The sequence below is a fragment of the Myotis davidii genome, unplaced genomic scaffold (assembly GCF_000327345.1).
Source record: "Myotis davidii unplaced genomic scaffold, ASM32734v1 scaffold1300, whole genome shotgun sequence".
Taxonomy (NCBI): domain Eukaryota; kingdom Metazoa; phylum Chordata; class Mammalia; order Chiroptera; family Vespertilionidae; genus Myotis; species Myotis davidii.
The window spans coordinates 99,974-122,225 of record NW_006292237.1 but is presented as its reverse complement, the minus strand read 5'-3'; the positions used below and the strand labels follow the sequence as shown (position 1 = coordinate 122,225).

General features: G+C 46.8%; 1 protein-coding gene and 1 pseudogene across 1 annotated transcript; both read right to left on the bottom strand.

Annotated features, from left to right (window-relative positions):
• Nucleotides 1-345: 345 nt before the first annotated feature.
• LOC102770969 lies at nt 346-4,749 on the bottom strand (annotated as a pseudogene).
• Nucleotides 4,750-13,006: 8,257 nt separating this feature from the next.
• IL1B (interleukin 1 beta) lies at nt 13,007-21,724 on the bottom strand. Its single transcript, XM_006765671.2, has 7 exons — nt 21,641-21,724; nt 21,161-21,222; nt 20,600-20,651; nt 19,131-19,335; nt 15,854-16,012; nt 14,471-14,601; nt 13,007-13,706 (listed from the first exon to the last, which is right to left on the bottom strand). The coding sequence occupies exons 2-7, from the start codon at nt 21,205-21,207 to the stop codon at nt 13,494-13,496; spliced, it is 807 nt and encodes a 268-aa protein (XP_006765734.1). The 5' UTR covers nt 21,208-21,222; nt 21,641-21,724; the 3' UTR covers nt 13,007-13,493.
• Nucleotides 21,725-22,252: the final 528 nt, after the last annotated feature.

Genomic DNA, 22,252 nt, shown 5'->3' with positions numbered 1-22,252 from the left:
AAAACACCAGTAGCTGTCTGGTGTTGGGGGTAGTGCTGGGAGGAGAGGCATGCAGACGTGAGGACACTCTCAGGGGTCAGGGATACATTCATTATTTTGATTGTGGTGATAGTTTCAATGGTGTACACTGGTCAAAACGATCAAAGTATGCACTTTCAACGTGTGCATTTTAAAAATGTAAGCTATACTTCAGTAAATCTGTTGAAACAAGACCCCCCAGGCCTCACAGCTGTGTGGGTGCAAAGGGTCTGCAGTAGCCATGTAATTCCAATTTCCCTGCTTCCTGTGCCCTCCTGACCAGGAGTTCAAGTTCACCTGCTTATCTCAGAGTCCTCGGAGGCTCGCTCACATGTCAGTCAGCTTGACAGGGGGCTCGTGAGGGCACAGCACTGGCCATGCGGCTGGGAGCAGCAAAGGCTGCGGTCCATGCCAGGGCCCATCTTTCCCGGAGGGGCTGTCCTTGTGCAGGTGCCAGGCTTCTGCATTAGGGCAGAAGAGGGAGGAACATGTCCTACCCCCTCCCTGTGTGTCGTGGGCACTTTTACCTCACACCTGACAGACTCTCTGGTGATAACTCCTCCAAGTCCCTTTCTCTGTCACTTCCTGTGCTGAGCAGAGAAACCGGCTCAAGAAAGATGCCCTTGTGTTGCCTCTGACTGTTCCCCTGCAGGTTCTCCTGCTGATCAGCTCACGCCAATGAGTGACTTCGCCCTGCTTACCCCACCTGCTCCCCGGATCTGTTGGACTTATGTGTCCAAGCCCCGACTTCAGCCAGTTACTCCTTCCCTTTCCCCCACCCCCACCTCCGGGAAGCTTGGCCTGGCTGGCAAGCCCCAGAAGGGGAGACCTAGTTCCCTCTACCTCTTCCTAGGCTCCAAATCCGGGGAGGCAGGAAGGGCAGAAGAGGGAGGGGAAGGGGAGGAGTGAAGGGACAGACATGCTCTCCTGCCCAGGGCGGAGGGTCAGCTGAGCAGGGGCAGGAGAGAAACTCTTAGATGTGGATTGGTGCTCTCACTCCTGCCCACCCCTCCAGTTCCCACCGTGAAGATTGTCAAGGTTCAGACAAGTCTAAGTAAGAGCACATGGAACATCTGCACACTCATCTTCCTAACACAAGGTTTTGTCATACTTGCTTTACACACACAGACACAGAGAGACACGCACACACAGACATACACACACACACACACGCAGGCTAATGTTTCTTTCCTCTTTAAATGCTATTGGGGAGGCAGGAAGGGCAGAAGAGGGAGGGGAAGGGGAGGAGTGAAGGGACAGACATGCTCTCCTGCCCAGGGCGGAGGGTCAGCTGAGCAGGGGCAGGAGAGAAACTCTTAGATGTGGATTGGTGCTCTCACTCCTGCCCACCCCTCCAGTTCCCACCGTGAAGATTGTCAAGGTTCAGACAAGTCTAAGTAAGAGCACATGGAACATCTGCACACTCATCTTCCTAACACAAGGTTTTGTCACACTTGCTTTACACACACAGACACAGAGAGACACGCACACACAGACATACACACACACACACGCAGGCTAATGTTTCTTTCCTCTTTAAATGCTACTTTTTAGAGTAAAGATGGTGTGATGGTCACATGTGAGACCAAGTTTTGATTTTGAATGTAAGTTCGAAGCTTTGATTGTGACTGGGTGGACTAACCTGAAATGAGTTTAAATCTCTGAAATGAGTTTAAATCACAGAAATAAGATTGTTGATACTTTATTCTTTTCCTTTTTAAAATCTAGTTTTGAAAAATTGTAGTTTTATTATTTTGTGTTTAAAAAAAAAATCAAAGTTCTCCATGTAAAGAGTCAGAGAGGTCTAAGATTTGTTAGCAGAATTATGTGTCCCATTTGGTATTCAGTCCTTGTTTGGTAATGACATGCTTGAGTTAGTACTTCTTTAACTTTAAGCTTTGGTCTCTAACAATGATCTTCCCACTGGAATGTGAATGAGGATTTAGGTTCATTGCACTGCCCCAACCTCCATTACACACGTCCACCTTTCCCATTTCCTGGTCCTCCTAATACAGCTATAACTTAATTTTCTTAGATTAATAATTAATATATTATTATGAAGCTATACATGCTATTCAGAGCTGAGTCATTTAGTAAAATCACTACTTTTCCTTTCCAGCTAACATTTTATTTTCCCTTAAGTTAATAATTGTCTTCTTTCATTTGCTTAGTTTTTCTGTACTTATCATTATATAAAATTAGGCACAGGGCCTTGGAAGGGAAGCTTGCAAACTAAGGGTCCTAAAATTGAAGCTGGGTTACCTTTATAGTAAATCCACCTCTGCCCATCATTGATTCAGCTCTAAACTCCCACTAATTGTTTAAATGTCCCCTTCAGGCATTCAGAGGTATGTGGAAGCTTCTCTTACCTTAGGAAAAGGATATTTCCTAGCGCTTTCTGAGCTGCTCCAGCTTGGACGGCTTGGACAGCTTCGCTGGGCTCCCTCACCTTCAGGGCTCCTCCCATCTCCCTCCTGCCTTCGACCCCCTCCTTGTTTCTATGTATTCGTCTACCTTGGTTTACATCCTTTAGTGGATTCTTGGGGAAAGATGCTTAAGAAGGAAAGATTGTTTCAGGGATGTGCATGCCTGAGAATGTCTTTATTCTACACTGACGTTTGGTTGATAGTTTGACTGGATATAGAATTTTAGGTGGGAATTAATTTCCCCTCATGGTTTTGGGGTGTAGTTCCATTTTCTTCTAACTCCTAATATTGCCACTGAGAAGTCTGATGTCATTCAAACACCCAGTTATTTCCACGTGATTGTTGTTTTCTGTCCGGAGTATTGTAGGATTATCTCTTTATCCCCAGTGTTCTGAAATTTCATGGAGTGGATATTTCTTATTTATTATGGTAGACACTCAATGGACCATTTCAATGTGGAAACTCACGTCCCTCAAGTTCTGAAAACTTTATTAATTGATTATTTGATTAAGTTCCTTTCCTCTGTTTTTTTCTCCCCTCATCTTTTTTCTCTGGATTCTTCGTTTTTAGCGTCCGAGTCTCCTGGAACTGTCCTCAAATATTTTTATTGCTTCTATCCTTCCTGTTTTCTAAGTCCTTTTCAGTTTGCTTTACTTTTGAGGGGGCTTTGCTTAACTTTATCTCCAATTTCTTTTATTAAGTTTTCATTTTTCTTACCATATTTTCTTGTTCTTTGGGATATTCTCCTCCACCCCTTAGAATTTTGTTCTTATTTCATGGTTCTACTCTCTTATTACTCTGAGGGCATTCCTAATAGTGTTTCTATTTTTTGAGTTTCCTTCTCTTTGCAAAGTCTCTTTCTTCCCTGGATTTGTTTTTGTTTTGTTTTGATTTCCGTCTGACTAGAAACTTTCTGCAGATGCTTAGTGATCCCGGCTTTTCTGCTTGTATGTGAAAGTGTGTAACTCAAAAGCTGAGCGGACGGTCTGAGAATATGGGTGAGGCCTATTGGCTGTGAGGGTTGTCATTCAACCACCTGGCAGGGCCATTGGGTCGGATAACCCCACTCTCACTGTTGGCCTCATTCCTGGGGTAGGGGGCTCTGTTAGTGCTGCATGAAGGATAATTCCCACTCCCACCCTCCGAGTGGTGGTGGTGGGGCCTCTGGGACCGAGTGGCTTCCATGAGTCATCCTCTTCGGTACTTCCCCCACCTTCACATGTGCCTGCGGGCGCCAGCCCGAAGACCCTCACTGTGCACCTTTACAGAATAAAGCTGCTGTCTTCTGCTAGTGTGGGAACTGTGGTCTGGGGTATGACTATTTGTTTTCCCCTGTTAATGTCACTTTACTTTTACCCAGATGTTCCGTTGTTATCATGTTGTTTTTGAGTCAGCACAAATGAGAATGTCCTCACAGCCCGGCCAGCACTTTTTTTTTTTGCAAGAAAACTCTATACCACTTTATTTCACCCTTTATCCAAAAATGTAAAAAGTGCTTAAAATGTGTAGTAGTCCTGAGATTCAGGTGCTAACCTCCAAACTCAAAGGCAAGTAGGGAGAGAGGGTCAGGACAGTTCAGAGTCCCACTCCTGGAGAAAAGGGAAGCCCCCGGCATGGTAGAGGATTAGAAGAACACCAGGACTCTATGGAGAATGGAACCCCCTTTCTCCTAGCACCAGCCCAAGACCCCACCCACCCCACCCCTCCTGTTCAGTGAAGAAGACATTTAATATTCCTGATACTTGTACAGCAACATGGTACATGGTATATATGGCAGGCAGCTAGCCGACCAAGGAGTGCTAGGGCCTGCCCCTGTTCCTTGGCAGGCAGAATGGGGCACCATTCAGCTTCCTCGTTCTCCTCGCTCCCCTCTTCTTCACTCTCTTCTTCCTCGGAAACACTGCTCACAGTGACAGTCTGCGGCTGGCCACCCAGGGACCCGCGCAGGACCAGAGCCTGACTGCAGGCGGGAGGTTCCAGGCGGTTGCAGCTGGCTGTCACCCACACTGAGCATGGGGTTGGCCACGGGGACCGCGACCTCCTGGTGGTCATGGTTACGGTCCACAACTTCTACCACATGCTGCTCCTCCTTGGCCCCTTCGTGAGGCAGAGCATGGTCCAAGCCAGCACGTGCTCCACATGGTCCTCTTCCTCTACCTCGGAGGTGAGTGAGCAGGTGTGGCCAGAAAGCTCGCAGCCGAAGAAAAAGCTGTTCATAGTGACCGGGGATTGGGGGGGATGAGGCCCGCAGCTCCCCAACACCTCCGGCCCGGGATTGCCTTTCTGGACCCCAAAATGTTAACATGGCAGAAGCCCCCCTGCCAGCACTTTAAAAAAGCGGCTTTATTGAGGGAAAATTGTCATATAACAAATTGCACATATTCGAATTGTGCAGTGCATACGTTTTGAATCATCGTGAAACCATCACCACAATCAGAGAACTCCTCATCCCCTCATAAGGTTCCTCTGGTCTCTGTGCACCCCTCCTCCCTCCTCATTCCCAAGCAACGCTGACCTGTTTCCTGCCACTACGTTAGCCTACATTTCCTACAGTTTTATATAAACGGTGTCAAGCAGTGTGTGCCTTTCTTTGGCCTCTAACTCTATCAGCTCCCAAACAGCTTCCTTGTTTCACCACCAGGCCCACCCGCCAAGGCCCCAGCTGGCTTGTCCACTGCTCCCCCAGGATCTGCTGCCACTTGTCCAGCTGCTGTCCAGGTCGCCCCCTGCCGCCACCACCCTCCCCCCCCCTTTTTTTTTGCTTAGAAAACTCCTGTGTGGGGCTGGGAATGCTTGAATTTCTTCTGTGAAAAAGAACTCAGAGAGGTGCCAGCAGGGCATTTCCTGACTGATCAAAAACCTCGCCTCCCCCACTGCTGTCCCTCTCCTGTCCTTCCATTCTTAGGGGTATGTGCCCTTAAAGACCCCTTTCGTGCTATTTGAATGGGGCTTGGGGAGAGGAATAGAATCAGGGGGAAGCGTTTGCATCCGCCACCTTCCTGTGGACCTGAGGCTGCTCGTACGTGATGGGCACCAAGTTCTGCACTGGCTGGAGAGGGCAGAGAGGTTTGACAGTGTGTGAGACGCGGGGCTGGAGGAAAATACAGTCATCACTGGTCTGTGATTCACTAAGCGCAGGCTGCCCAGTGTATTGGTTACATTTGGTTTTCACCAAAATGTCACCCCCCCTCCCCCCACTTTGTCCGTCAGCAGCTGCGTTGGGGTAACTTCTCAGGAGGAGACTGTGCCAGCCCACGGGGCAGGGAGACCTCTTGCACAGATAGGAGATGCTGCAGATCAGTTCAGGACATGGGATGGTCAGTGGCGATCTCTCAGGAGTGGGTTAGGGATGGGGCTTTCTGTCTGGGAGGAGGAGAGGGAGAGGGGAGGGAGCTGAAGAGGAGCCTGAGTCAAGGCCTGCAGCCGGAGGGGAGACCTTCAGGAGGCTCCGCTGAGGAGGAGCAGCCTGAGTTCTGCAAGGAAGACTTTTCATTGACCAGGTAGAATGTTCCTTCCTCACACAGGGAGGCAAGTGGTTGACATGTGAGAAGTTGGGGGACATGACCTGGGACAGGTTTGGGGAACAAGCTCAGGTAGGGACTATAGCGTTCTTATGGGTGAGTCCTTTCATCCCTGATCTTGGGATCCCTGATCTTTCACCCTGGACATGGAATTGCAGGCCTCCTGAGAGTGGAGAGTTGGTGGAAGGGTGTGTGGGCGCCACCCTCAGCGGCCTCTGTTGAGGTCATGCGGAAGACGAGAGAGTCTTAGCTGACTGAATGAACCTTATTATAGCATTTACTTCCTTCTCTTTTGGTGAAAGGTCACCTTTTTTTTTTCTTGCAAAGGAAGTTCCACAAATATTTCATTCCCAGCCTTAGAAATAGCCAGCAGTCAAGGCGATTGCAATCTCCCCGTGCTGGGGAATTTCCAAGGAAGTGAGGCAGGTTCTGGGGGAGACAGCGAGGTCAGAGCGGTTACTCAGTAGCGGCAGCAGGACCAGAATTTCCCCGCACGTGTCTCAGGCTCTCATTTGCCAGCTCAGTCCTGAAGTATTTCTACCGCCAGGAAAAAAAAAATAGCTGTGGGTGAAGAATTCATTTTCCAGACTGGAGCTTCCGCCAGCCGCTTGCTGGGAGGCCTGACTTTCCCTGCTCTGCGATGGCAGGTGCAAATGTCCCTCAGGTCATTACCAGGAAAGGGAAGCACGCAGGTGTCCATGCTGGAGCTCCATCCACTTAGGGCGATAGACAGGGATGAGTGTCAAGTGTGTAGACATTCTCTAGGCTGTTTGAATCCCAGCATGTACTGGCGAGGAGTTGGCCAGGAATGTGAATGGCCCCTCCCTCCCCTCTTCCTGGCAGATAATCTGGAGCTCACTTTCTATGGATGGAGGGGCTGTGGTCAAAGGAGGGGAATGCTGCTGTGCTGGAGCCTGGGGGAGTAACGTGCCAGACTCTCACATCATTCATCCCTGTGAATAGCGGAGGTGTCACGTCTGAGGGAACACAATTTCCTCACTGGTCCAACATGCTTCTGTCAGAGAGGCATTTGTGGGGGGACCAATATGTTACTAGCAGACACTTGGTTTTAAAAACATAAACGTTTTACGTTGGAGAGAGAGCATTGTGAATTAGGGCAGGATATGAAGAACCAGTACAAAGAGGTGGAAAAGTTCGGGAAATTGAGTACATCTGCTTTCAGCGGGGTGTAGGGGAGAGGGCTAAACAAGAGGGACAAGTGGTTCCACCTTTGCCCACCCCCACGCCCAGCTGTTCTTTACTGAGGCAATTAGTCAGGAACTCTCTCTTCGCCCTGCAACGTGGAACCCACCTGCTTTCCCTTCTGCTATGGTGGATGAGGTGGCCCCGAGGATGACCCTGGTCTTGGGCTCTGGCCTTATTTCCCTCTGCCTGCTCAGGTCTCTTCTCTCACCGACACCACCAACTCCTCCCTCTCTTCCAGTTTATCGCCATCAACTATGGACATGCCCACATGTCTGCTGTGATGAAGAGACCCTCCCCTGACACCACCCTGCTTCTGTGTTCTGTCCCAGAGACTTGTATGTTTACTTGCTGTCTCCATGCCGGCATCACCCGATTCTCCCTACAGTCTGTAGCCACCATTGTCCTGAGCCCCTCAGGTCAAGGCGGCCATTGACCTCCATCTAGTGGCCATTCAATGTCCTCATCCCTATCAGCAGCACAGGAGGCAGGTGATGGTCCCTCCTTTAAGAAGAGCTTCCTTGCTTTGGTTTCTGTGATGCCCACACCCCTGGTTCTCCTCCTGCTTTCCCTCTGCCCTCTTACCACCTTCTCTCCTATTACCCTCATCCAAGATACTATTATCTCTGGGAAGTCCATTGTCATAGCCTCTTAACTGATCGTTCAGCTTCCACTCTTTTCTGTTTTTGTTAATTCTCACTGGAGGATATTCTTTTCCATTGATTTTAGAGAGAGTGGAAGGGACAGGGGAGGGGTAGAGAGGAGAGAGAGATACATCCATGTGAGAGAGCCTCATCAATTGGTCACCTCTTGCATGTGCCCTAACCCGGGGTGGAGGGACCTGCAACCCAGGTAGGTACCCTTGACTGGAATGAAACCTGTGACCCTTCAGTTCATGGGCCAATACTCTAACCACTGGGCAATGCCAGCCAGGGTTCTTGACACCATCTCCCCCTGCCCCCAGGGTCCATTCTTCATACAACAGCAACAGTGGTAAAACATGAGATCATCCTTCCTTGATTAAGAACCTCCAATGGCTTTGTATGACACACTCAGTCCAAATCCTTATACAGAGACCTGGCCCTTGCATCTCTGTCCTCCTCTGCAGCCCATTCTCCTTTGCTCACTCTGCTACAGCCACTTGGTCTTCTTGCCTTGCCCCATTCATTCAAGCCTACTTCCAATCTAGGGCCTTTATGTCAACAGCCTCTTGGCATGCTGTTCCCCAGATCTTTGCAAGATTGGCACCTTCTGTCAAGCCACATTCTCACAGGGCCTTCCTTCTCTGACCACCTCACCCAAATAGTACCTTTCATTGCACCCACCCAGTTATTCTCTAGCCTATTGCCCTATTAGTTACTTTCCTACCACTGATGAGGAACTGAACCACAGGTGCTGGAGCTGATCACCTGACCCCGCCCCCACCAACATTATTACAGAGGCATTATTACCAAGGTCAGAGGTCAGAATGAGCCCAGGCCTCCCACTTCTACCCCTATTCTGTGCAACAGGGCTCAGTTTGGTGTTGTCACTGCAGTCACCTGACACCTTGACATCAGCTGAGTTACTCCTGGCGTTCATCCAGGCAGGGAACACAGCAGCCACATGAGTATGGGAAGGAGGCTGGAGTGACCTTGCCCTTCTCCTACTCTCCAGAATAGATGGGAACAGCAGACTTCCCACACATCCCCAGTCCTAGGAAGTTTATTGCCCTGGGGTGTCAGAGGCCCTGGGGCACCAGACAAAGGGACTCTGGCAGCTCTGTTGGTTTCCATTTTTTCCAACAAAGCTGAAAGAGCCCTGGCCTAGCCAATCTGACTCAGCGGATAGAATCTTGGCCCATAGACTGAAAGGTCCCAGGTTCGATTCTGGTCAAGGGCACATACTTAGGTTGTAGGCCTCGGTTGTAGGCCACAGTTGGGGCATTTGTGGGAGGCAACCAATCAATGTGTCTCTCTCACATCAATGTTTCTCTCTCTGTCTCTCCCCCTCCCTTCCACTCTTTCTAAAAATCAATGGAAAAATATCCTCGGGTGAGGATGACAACAGCAACCACCTGAAAGAGGACCTAAATAAGTTGTTGGTTAATAAATCATTAAATAATGATTTAAATTGATGATTAAATAGATGATGGATGACTAAGTAACTCATAAAGATTTCAAAGGGTTGAGTGACACTGCTGCAATGAAATTCCTCTCATTCCCATTACTCATGGTTTATATGTACAAGTTCTCCTAGCACTTACATTTGAAAAACCAAAAGAAGAATAGGATCAACGATGAGCCCTCATTCTCATTACAAGTAATATATAAATATACAAACTACTTTTTAAAAGCTCTGTCTCATCAAGGTATATTGCTAATGAAAACCAACATTTGTAATAGAGCATGTTTATGTCTTTGTTACTTTGATCAATTGTGTACTAACAATAATTGTAATGATGACACAATGTGGAAGAATTAAAAAATCTAACATCCTATTGTTACATAAAATATAATAAATTAAATTTTGATTGAATACACTTTTATTGTTGCAAATAAGTATCCTAGGATGATCAGTAAAATGTTTTTAAGTACAACACATACTATATTAGTATAAAATTTCATGGGGGAAATGAGGGGAAATATCAGTTCAAGGAGAAAAAGGAATGCTGTAAATTTTCTGACCATTAAAGAATTTGCCCATGTATTTTTAGGTGGTTGACAGTAGGAAACAATCACTACACTGCTAGAATTCTACTGGATGCATTTATGAAAGGGATGTAACAGTTTATATTTAAATGTCAAATTTATAATATTCTAGGGATGATAACATTTGCAATTAACTATTTAAAGTTATGATGACAAATGTTAGATTCTATCCTAAAACATATATGTTGATGGAGAGGTGAGGTCACAGTTTTAAAAATTGCTTGTAAATGGTGTGTAAGCTACAATATGGGAAAAACATCACCTGGCAAGGATTAGGGCCCTGGAAGGGCCTTCGGGACAGGAACTGTACTTGCTGCTCTGACAGGGAGGCAGGTGGATGGGTATTCGGAGGACATTGTCTACTTGGGACAAGGGTGTCCCCTCCCCCACCCCCCCGCCCCGCCCCTGGCTGGAGGGAGCCGAGGCTCAGCTTCATGCTTGACATCTCCTCCAGGTGTTCCTGATATGTTTCATTTGAAAGCCAAGCCATATTGTGTGTAATGCTCCTATCTGTACCTGCATTCCATATACTGTACTTTTCAGTGTATAAGACACTATTTTTTTTCTAAAATCGTTAGACTGAAAATTGAAGGGCATCTTATACATGGAAGTCAGCCAAGGAGGGAGCCACATGGGTGTGTAGCTGCCGATATCTTGTCAAACATGCTTCCTCCAATCACGAGCCTTATTGTTACTGATGTCAGCTGATGCTCTAATTGGAGGTGGAGGTGGAAGTGGAAGTGCAGAGTGTGAAGATGCAACAAGGACCAGAGCGTTCTGAGCCCATAAAGATGTCAAAAAATAAAAAAAAATAAATACCAGTAAGTGATTGTCTTCCTCTGCAAAATTCAAACTGAATGTAATGAGCTATGCAAAAGAGCATGGAAATAGAGCTGCAGAGAGTCAATTTGGACCTCCTCCTACTGAGTGTCTGATCAGACAGTGGAGAAAACAGGAAGAACAACTCCTTAAGATGCCAAGAAAAAAGAAGGCCTTAAGAGGAAAATCAGCAAATGGGCAAACTTGGAGCAGAGGCTTAAGACTTGGATTATGGAGCAGCGCCAGAGTGGCTTATGTGTGTCAACCAAGCTTATTCAGTGTCAGGCGAGAATGTTTGCAAGCGAAATGAACATTGTTGATTTTACAGGAAAGGCAAAATGGTGCTTCAATTTCATGAGGAGAGAAGGGTTGGCCATGAGAACATGAACAAAGTTAAAGTGATATGTTGCATAATAGCATAGTACTGGTATATGAACATTACCTGTGGTAATTACTAAATAAAAATGTGTTCTGTTTTATGTTTAAAATATTGATTTTTTAAATTTTGGGTGGAAAAGTTGGAGGCATCTTACATATGGAAAAATACGGTATCCCCCTGCTCCAAGGACTCATGCAAACCCAACATTCACAGGCAAATTACATGGCTCGGGCGGCCCCTCTTGTGGCTGGGTTCCTCTCCAAGCTGAGGGGCAGCATATCAGGATGCTCAGGTGCTGGCTGGGAGTCCTCAACCCTCACTTCCTGATCCTGGTGGTGGGTGAAGGATTTCATACCTATTTTTTCCTCTGCAGGCTGATGGGATAGGATTGCAGGGGATAGAGGGAGGGACATGGAGAAAGAGAAACAGTGACTCCCTCAAACAGCCTGTGGGACCTGGCTCAGGACCTGGAAGGGAGTGGCCGGATACGAGGCACAGCTCACACGTTAGCCAGTCTCCTTTAGCAAGTGTCAGTAGACACTTGGGATATTTCCCAATTTTGCTATTACAAGTGATGTGCGATGAGTAATGTTAATCATGTGTCATTTCACAAGGGTGTATGTCCATCTGCAGGATAAGTCCCCAGAAGTGAAATGGCTGGGCCAAAGAGGATATGCATTTGTAATTTTTGTAGTTATCATAAAATTTTCCTCTGAGGGAGTTGTACCTGTTTATACTGCCACCTGTAATGCTTAACAGTGGAGATCTTCCCACAGCTTTGCCAACAGGGTGTGTTGTTAAACTTTTGGTATTTGTAATCTGATAGAGCATTGGCAGTCAAAGTGCTATTACTTTGTCTGTTATAAGTAGTGCTGAGCTCCTTTGACTCTGTCCAAGATCTAATAACATTTCCTTGTGTGTGTGTGTGTGTGTGTGTTAATCCTCACCCAAGGATATTTTTCCATTGATTTTTAGGGAGAGTGGAAGAAAGAGGGAAAGACAGAGAGAAACATCGATGTGAGAGAGACGCATCGATTGGTTGCCTCCTGCACAAGCCCCGACCAGGGCCTGGGCCGGGGAGGAACCTGAAACCAAGATATGTGCCCTTGCCCAGAATTGAACCTGGACCCCTCAGTCCACAGGCCAACGCTCTATCCACTGAGTCAAACCAGCTATGGCTAATAGTAGTTCCTTTTTTGTTGACAGCCTGTTAACATATTTTTGTTGGATTTTTGCCCATTGTTTTGTTCTTGTTTCTTCTAATGTTTAGAAGAAACACTATATACCAAGAAAAATTCTTCCTTTGTCTGAGATATGAGTTACAAAAGTTTCTTTTTGTGTTTTGGCTTTGCTTCTGGTGACTCCTGCAATCCTGGCATCATTCATTCATACATCCCCATGCCATACTGGTCCATGTCTTTTTCTCTCTTTTCTATTTCTAGATGGGGGATTGCTGCTTGTCCTTGAGACCTGACTCATATGTTGCTTGGTGACCATCATCCTTCATAGCAGACCTGTCACTCCCCTGATACTATATCACCTCTCCTTGTCGTGTTGCCTTCCTTTGCTTGTGTATCTCTCCTGTCGCCTCACCTTTCTTGTTTCTGTGATCCCAGCCCCTAGTACATAGCATTTGCTTTATAAATGTTTGTTGAGTCAATGAACAGAGAAATTGTCAGCAGCTGTTTCCTCAACTGTCAGTCCTACAATGCTACCGCTGATCCTGTTTTCAGATGAGCCTTTTGCACTGAATATCCTTTTGTTGAAAAACAGAAAAGCAGATGATGTGTGGGAGGTGGCTCTGCTGGGCAGGGATGTTTCCAGGTACTTGGTGGCCCTCTGTGAGGAGCGGGCTGCCAGCTCCCCGGCCAGGCTCCCGTGCCCCCATTTATCTTCCCTCTTCTGTGTCAGAGCCAAGAAAAGTCAATCATCACATGAGAACCATTTTAGTTTTCAGTGAAATTTATTTCAGAATTATTGAAACAGTATCTTACTTCTCATTCACAAACATTCTTATAAAAATAATCTGAGCTTATTCAGCCTGGTGAAAGGACTCGATATAAAGGCAGCACACTCATCCAAATCACATGGGCTCCTTAGATATTGCAGACTGGGACAGGTGCTTCCTGGCCCCCTTGAGCGAAATTAAATAGATGAACCCATAATAAATAAATAAACAGATAGTTTAAGTGGTTGCTCATTGGAAACTGGGCGCAAAGGACAGAGGGAGTCTGTGAACCGAATGTGCAGTGGTTTCTGCCTGGCTGGCAGAGAGGCGAGAGGGTTGGCTCTGGGGGAGGGGGCTGCTTCTCCCTAATTAATGTGGGGAAAGCAGCTGGGCATTGACTAGACCACAGTGAAGTGCAGCCCCTGCCATGTTCAAACCCTCTGTACCTTTTCTGCAGCCGTCGGGGTGACAGCACAGGTACAGGTCTCTTCAGTGAGTCAGGATTTCCATGGTGAAGTCAGTTATATCCTGGCCACCTTTAGTACTTCCCAGGAAGACGGGCGTCTGGTCCGCTTGCGAGGTGCTGATGTACCAGTTGGGGTACATGGCAGACTCAAATTCTACCTTGTCCCTGATTTCTTTCTTGTGGAAGATAAATCGCCTGTCTATCTTCTTCTTTGACTGACCGTGGGGGTCAAATGTCTGCAGTGAAACAGAAGGAAGAATTTCTAAGAGGGAAGGAACAGAGAGACTCTGGGGAGACCGTTCTCTGGGTCAGCGAGAGAGGAAACCGAAGAGCCAAGACCAGAGCCAGACTCCCGAGGGATCTCTGTGACCCCAGCTTTCCAAGTGGTGTCTGACGGAGCTCTTATCCTTTCCTAGAACTGAGCGTCAGATGGTGGAGAGCATAATATAGGTGGGCATTTTTTAAAAGTGAAAATTAGGTTAAGGCATCCAGGAGTGTCTCGTTTCCAGGGATTTTTGCTGTGTTGTTGTGTGTGTGTGTGTGTGTGTGTGTTTAAATTAAATTTTTGCATGGCCTTGGCTAAAGCGACTTCAACTTGGAAATGAAGCTTTAGCTAATCTGGAAGGTGGGAAGAATTGTGATGTTGGGAGTAGAGTGGAGATGACAACAGGTGACAACTCTCTTGAATTGATTAATTTCCCAAAGTGTCATGTATCAAATGGAGCATCCCTAGCACTGCATCCTCTGTTGGATGTTGACTGGGCATAATATCATTAGTGAAATGATTTAATTTTCTGCGGTGGAAGTGAAGGTTGCATGCATTTAGCAATTGCATATTTACAATTCTGCAAATTGTCAAGTAGATCTGCCCCCAGGTTTTCTGGGCGGCGGTGGCAGCGGGGGGTTTGGGGGAGAGAAGGTGGTTGTCTTGGAAGTCAGTGATGGCTAGGGGTGCTTCAGAGAAGTTGAGAAGGGCCTTTGGCTGCTGGTGCTCACTCACCTCCAGCTGCAGGGTGGGCTTCTTGTCCTTCACCACGCAAGACAAGTACAGGTTCTTTTCCTTGATGCCCAAGGCCACGGGTATCTTGTCGATATTCTCATCTCCTGGCACGAAGCTCATGCAGAACACCACTGGAGGAAGAAGAGGGGCCTTGTGCTCAGGGATGCACAGCAGGGCAGGGTTGGCCCAATCACTGGACCCCAAGCCCAAGACTCATCTAATTTAGGTTCTTCTGTAAGGACCTCCCTATGGATTTTCACTGGTTATAGCAGGGTCAGTTGTTTATTCCAGTTTTTCCCAGAGAAGGTCTGGGGACTTCCCAGAACCTATTACAGTGGCAGGGAAGAGTGAGGGAGTCTAATTTTTAAAAATTGAAGGAAGGAAGGAAGCCATCTTGTCATGTGATGATGGGCCCATCTCACGAACAGAACGATTTGATCAATGTGAAAGGCAAGCAAAGAGGTTAAGCTGGCCTCCCGAAAGAAACCAGGCACGCATCTATTCCAAGATGTAGAGCAACAAGTGGGAAGAACTTGGGCGAGGTGAGGCTTAGCTGGGACAAGTGGCTGCAAAGACAGACACTCATGTTAATCTTCCTTAGTCACAATGGTTTCACTTGGAGGCCCTAAGGTCATGCTCACAACCAGTTCTAAAGAAACAGGATTGTTCTGGCCTGGCTGAGAGCAGGATGCTCCCCCCAGGGGTGCCTCTCTCCAAGGTCAGCAGCCCTGGAAGGGAACACACTACTCCTTTCAGCAGCTCCTGTGGCCACACCCCTGCACATAGGGCTCAGCCATGGTGGCAGGGTGCCAGGCAGATCCCACAGCTAATGGGCTCCCTAGACTTGGAAGATTTTCTAGTTATAGCAGAGAGATAAACATTTCTGCTTGTCAGTGAAATTTCCCTATAAGGGCCCATCTGGTGTTGGGTAGGAAGGCTGTTAGGAGCACAGGGGCAGGGCTGGAAATAGGAGCAGACACATTATCTCTTCACCATTCTACTTTCAACCTCAACCACAGGAAACAAGAACCCACAGGCAGTTAGGTCATGTCCATCCAATGTCCCCTTTCTAATGCAAGCACTGATATCGTACTGTTGTTAGATGACTTGGCCGGACCATGATCCTCGGTGTACTTGAGCAGTCTAATTTCTTAGAGTTACATCTCTTGCCAGAAAATGAGTATGCTAAGGGAATCAGTCTGGTGTCATCGCTGGGACCCCCCCCCCCAAAAAAAACACCCCAAAACCAAACCAACTTATGTTTTTATAACATGTTGTTTTCACTGATGTTGATAATTTGCCTTAATATTCCACTTTGTTAAAAATGTGGATGACCAGCAAGCTGCCAGGGTGCCAAAAGAGGAATCAAGATTTCCCACTTACCTTGTTGGTTCACATCCTGTCCATTCAGGTGAAGAGCCTGCAGCTCATGTGGTCCAGACAGCACCAGGGATTTTTGGTTTATGTCCCGGAGCCTGCACTGCAGCGATTGTAGGGATGCATCACACTCGTAACTGCCATCCCACATGCAGTCGATGGATTCTGAAATGTGGAGCACATGCATTGTTTAGGTACAAAGCGAGCAGGGCAGGCCTGATGAGAGGCATTGGGCTTGTTGGAGGACACACACAGCTCAAGAAATTGTAACACAGTGGGGTAGAAGTTAGGATGGGAAAGAACATCAGATGTGGCACCTTAAGACATGGGTTCAAGCTTCAGCACTGTTGCTTGCTATGGATGAGCAATAGAGCGACTTAAGTAAAATGGTGATCCAATAATACTGGGCCAACAAGGGCATGAAATGTGCAGGAGATAATGTAAGAGGAAGCACTCCGAGAATGACGGACTGATTTGCTAATGTGAGTAGTTATTAAGGTCTTATTTTGAGAATAGTTTCAACTAAGAGATGATCAATTTGGTATCTAGGCTTCTCTGTCTTCCTCCCACCAATGGGCCTAATATTGTAAAGGGCAGTGATGAAGGAATGTTCGAAGGGTTTATCTGAACCAAGAATTTGAGGACATGCCCAGAAGCAAGATCTCAACAGACTGAGCAAGTGTTCCAGGAGAATGACAGTTTGGCAGGTCCGTCTGTACACATTAGAATCGAAGGGCCTTTGAAGTTTTCCCTTTTATGGTAATTTAATTTTTTTCCTAAGGTATTGGTAAGACGGAGAAATGTCCTCTCAGTGCATCTGTTTCTCTTCTTTTTCTAAATCCCATTTCAGTTTTCTACAATCCTTCTTAAGGTGCCCTGGCTTTCTGCCCTAGAAGCACACTCCTTCCCCTGTTAAGAAGGCCTTTGGTGAAGTCTGGCCTGACTGCTGAGTTGCTGGAGCTATATATTCACAATTTTAGTAGCTTTACCTCCCTCCCCCCCTTTTTTGGATAGTTTTAGATAATTGATCATCCAAATTACCATTTTCATATGTTCTAATAGTTAAATCAAGTTCCTTTGTTAATCCATAAGAGTCTTGGAGAGGATCAGGGAAACCTCTAGTTAGATTCCTTAATTCTGTTCTAGTCCAAGGAATGTATACCATTGCTAGTTTCCCCTGCCTGCACTGGCTTTCCCTAAAGGGAGCTGCCGGTATTTCTGGTTTCCCCAGTTTATTCTAGTCTTGCTTTCTATTCTCAGTTTCCTCTAGGCCAGTAGGGAGTGGTGGTGGAGGAGATGTAGGGGCAAGAGAAGAGAGAGAGAGAAAGGAGGGCAAGTCCATGCAAGAAAGCAGAGGATAGAGTGGAGCAGCTTGAGACAAATGCCATATGATTTCACTTATATGTGGAATCTAAAAAACAAAATAAATGAACAAACAGAAACATAGATACAGAGAACAAACTGATGGTTGCCAGATGGGAGGGAGGTTGGGGTGATGGGTGAAAAAAGTGAAGGGATTAAGACATACAAATTGCCAGATATAAAAACAGTCACAGGATGTAAAGTATAGCATAGGGGATTCGTCAATAATATTATAACTATGTATTGTGTCAGATGGGTACTCAACTTATGGGGGAATCACCTCATAAAGTATTTAAATGTCTAATCACTACGCTGTACACCTGAAACTAACATAACTTGTTATGCCAGTTATAATTGAAAAATAAATTTTAGCCCTAGCTAGTTTGGCTCAGTGGATAGAACATTGGCCTGTAGACCGAAGGGTCCCATGTTCAATTCTGATCAAGAGCAAATGTCCAGGTTATGAACTCGATCCCTAGTTGGTGGAGGGGGTGGGGGGTGATGCCGGAGGCAGCTGATCAATGATTCTTTCTCATCATTGATGTTTCTATCTCTCTCTCCCTCTCCCTTCCTCTCTGAAATCAATAAAAATATATTTTAAAAAAAGAAAAAAAATAACCAAAGCAGTCTTTCATTTTCCTCCAGTCCCTGGGTTACCGCACCTTTATCTTATAGTGCTACCTCAAGGGTTTTCTAATAACAGCTCAAATAAAGTCAGACCTACGACCTCAAGCAAAAGGAAGCTCAAGATTCTAAGAGGAAACTCACCCAAGATCACCTGATGCGAAGCAGGAACCGGTGGGGCTCAGTGGGCCCCTGCTGGTACCTAGCTCCGGGTCCGGGGTTGCAGGGTAGTTCTGGGTGGGCTTATTTAGAATCCTGCTGGCTATGCCAAACACATGTTGACAAGAGAACATCCAGTTCTGTAGAAAGCTTTATAAGAGTTTATCTGAGCCCAGATGTTGAGGACATGCCTGAAGCACAATGTCAACAAATTGAAAAAATGCTCTGGAGAATAGCAGCTTTTGGTTGTTAATCCTCAGCAGAAGATATTTTTCTCATTGATTTTAAGAAAGCGTGGAAGGGACGGGGGAGAGGAAGAGAGGAGAGAGATCAGTGTGAGAGAGACACATGGATCGGTTGCCTCTTGCACATCCCCTCAACTGAGGTCGGGGATCGAACCTGCAACCCAGGTACATGCCCTTGACTGGGAATTGAACCCACAACTCTCTGGTCTGCACGCTGATACTTTAACTACTGAGCCACAATGGCCAGGGCAGGAGTAGTTTTGCAGCTTATTTTATGCAGTAGAATCAAAGGAGATAACGCAGGGAAGATTACATCGGTGGTAGATATAGGGGGCAGGAGAAAGCAGAACAGGATATCTTTGGGATTAGATAAAAACAAAATGGAGAGACACACACTTCCTTTACCTTGGCGGCTAAGGGACAGTTAATTACCTTTTGCAGCACATAGAGACATAGAGATGGTATGTGGAAACAAGAGGACAATAAGGGGGTCTGTGGTCTCCTGCTTTAGTGTCTATAGTTGTGCCCCTCGGGCATAAGGAAAGAAAATCACTCTGACATTTCAAAAGTGTGCTCTCCTGAGAAGCTTAAGAACAATGGACAGGGTTCCTTAAGGCAAAGAGTGACATCTGCTAAGGAAGCTACAAGCTTGGGACTTTATGGCCCACGTGACCGCCCAGTTAGCAATTTGTAACCAGACCATCCTGGGTGGGTTCCTCTGGGTCACCAAGCTTTCCAGGCCTGCATGTGGCCTCCTGAGCTTCTCGGGTCTGCTATGTCGCCCTGTTCGTTCACCAGGGTTTCAGCTCCAGGGGAGTTTAATTGATCGTTGTGTTATGGACACCGAGAAGGAAGTGAGCAGAGATCTGTCTGCCCTTAGCGCTCAGAAGTACCTTCTTTGAAGATGAAGAAGAAGAGGCTCCGCAGGTCGTCATCCTGGAAGTCCTGTGGGCAGACCATGGGCACTTTCCTCAGCTTCTCCACGGCAACGACGATCGACACGGCCCGCCTGAAGCTGGAGTTGTAGAGCTGGTGGGAGACTTTCAGCTGGATGCCCCCATCTCCCAGAGGGCTGAGGTCCAGGTCTTGGAAGGAGCCCTGTGGGAAGACCAGGGAAGGGAGTGTGTTGAGGTGGCTGGGACTGAGAACCGAGTTGTCATCAGAGGGGTGGGAGGACCCTGAGGTATAACCGAGCTTCTATGGAAAGACTCACATCTCTCTAAAGTCCAGAGAGGTTAGGTGGCCTACCCATGGGCATGTGGCAGGTTAGAGGCCAGAATGTGAGCTTTTTGATGCCAATTGTGGCATTCTTTTTGAATAAATCCCGTTCGTACCTTGTGTAGCTTTTGTACAGCTGCTCCACTAACCATAAGTTTCTACCTTTTTACACGTTATATACCTTTTTGAATCCCTAATACTCTAACACTATGCATTTACATTTTTATGTCAGTGGTGATTATAATATTTTCTATACATCTATGCTCATTCAGCAAATTTTTAATTATTATTTTCCAGAATGCTGTTTCATAAGCATTCTGCAAATACGTTAAAAGTGGTTGCTATTTGTAAAGTGTGTTACCACTTTGCTGTTATTGGAGAAACTGTGTAACTGTAATAAGGTTTACCAAGGTTGTCCTAAGGTTTAAAAGCTTGAGAGACAGTGGAGAGACCTTTAATGGCATAGAGGAATGCTGACTGTGCGACCTGTGACTCACAGTCAGGTGGCTGGGAGAGGCAAAGGGCCAGAGGGAGAAGCCACGCCCCACTCTGGGCAGGACTGAACCAGTTATACTGGTTTCCAAACATTTCAGGCCAGACCCAAAACGGTGAAATGACTTGTCTAAGATCAAACAGCAAGTGAGTGATTTTCTTTCAACTCCCAATTCATCATTTTGGTTACATCATCTACATCTTGTCATTAACTCTACGCCAGGGAGCAAAAAAACTCTTCCACTTCAAAGGGGAGCAGACATGTTAACTCTCAAGGTTATCTCCTCTGGGTCTCAGAACTTGGCTCCAGGGAGTATGCAAGCTGAGGCCCTGTCCTAAAAGGAGAATCAAATTTATGTTGACCCTCTTGAAGCCTTGGCTGTCTTTCTGACATCACACAGCAAACCTATCACCTCTGCTGTGCCCCTGGCCCTCTGTAAGCATGGCGCCATCACCATGCCTTAGTGAGCGGCGGTGTGGTATGGGAGCCGCACAGTGGCCAGGTCAGCATGGCCTGCACCGGTCTCACTGGAAGACGTGACAGTTATCCTATCACAAAATACCACAGGGTCAAGGTGTCCCAGACTCTTTTCCTTGAGCCTTTCCCAGCTCAAAGCCCCTCCATGGGTTGGATCTAAGCTCCTGGTCTTACCTTAGTCTGTTGTGGGCCGTCAGCCTCAAAGAACAGGTCATTCTCATTGTCACTGTAATAAAGTCAGAGACACTGCTCAATTATGTCTCCCAGACAAGTTTATTCTTCCTTCCTGCAAACAGTCATTCCTGTTCATAGGGAACTATAAGCAGCATGTCCCTTATGGCTGCTGGAAGCTGGCAAGTCCCAGGGGGATATGCATGGGACTCCCAGGTGGCAGGACAGGTGTGGGTGCTCCCTGAGGGATCCTGGGGCCTAATGTCCAGGCCCTAAAATCTGAGCCTTGCCTCCCATTGAAGCCGAACTTCATCCTGTGCTGCCCGCCTGGCATCTTCTCTGCCCTCCTGCCATCTGCAGGAAGCCCAGCAACAGCACCAGGATGCCCGTGGGTCCCAAGGCCGGGCTTGTTGGGGGAAATCAGCATTTAAACCAGGCTAACTGAAACCCTGCTTGCCACTGAAGGGCGCAGAGTGGGGACAAAGCTGGTCTCCACATACTGACAACACTGCACTCTTGAACGAGGAGCCCTGCTCCCCCACTGGTCTCAGTCTCCCCACTGACCTGTAGTAAACCATCACTTCATTGGCGAGTTCAGGCACTGCTGCCATGGCTGCTTCAGAAACCTGTGTGAAGAGGGGAAAAATGAGAGGCACGTGCCACGCCCCGCCAGCAGGTGAGTTTCCCTCAGCACCTAGTACATGAACAGCAGGCAAGGAAACAATCTTTGAATGAATGAACAGATGTATGAAAAAACCTCCCTTTGGGCCCAGAGGGAAACATTTGCTAAACCAAACCCGAATCAGGAGCGCATCTGTTGGGAGCAGGGGCTTTGACCCTGACCTCTCAGGGGTCAGCTGCTATAAGCAGTGGTCATTTCCAGAACACTTCACAAATCATAGCATAACCGTATACCTGGCATTTGTGCAAATAAACCCAGCCCTCAGGCATTGAGGGAGAGAAGGAGGGAAGGAGAAAGACAGAAGCAGAGAGACAGAGAGACCCCTTAGGACCTGATCATAAAAGAGTTGGTTGAAGTCATACCCGAGCAATGAAGACTGGTAAAGAGAACAGAGTTCTGGACTAGCCCGTGTCGGCTCGGAAAGGAATGCAGCCTGCCAATTTCTCTCAGTTTTATGGCCTTCAAAAGCAGAAGTGAAGAGAAATTTCCGAGCTGAGAAATTTCCCTTTTGGTTAACTGGTGTCACAACCAAGTTTAAAAAAGAGGATGATGGTAACTTCTGGAAGAAGGCAAACTGAACGAATTCTTTAATACATGGAAGGGCAAGTGGCCATGACCTGAGACACATAAGCACACGTGTCCTCATGCAAATGAACATTGTCTTCTACAACCATTATGCAGACCATGTCACTATTATTGTGGGATTTTCCTAGGTTAGAGAATGTTTTAATTGGAATTTTGGTAGGCATTGCGATGAATCTATAGATTGCTTTGGGTAGAATGAATATGTTAACAACATTAATTCTTCCAATCCATGAACATAGGATATCTTTCCATTTCTTTGTGTCTTTTTCAATTCCTCTCATCAATGTCTCATAGTTTTCAGGGTACACATCTTTCCCTTTCTTGGTTAAATTTACCCCTATTTTATTATTTTTGGTGCTATTGTCAGTGGGATTGTTTTCTTTACTTCT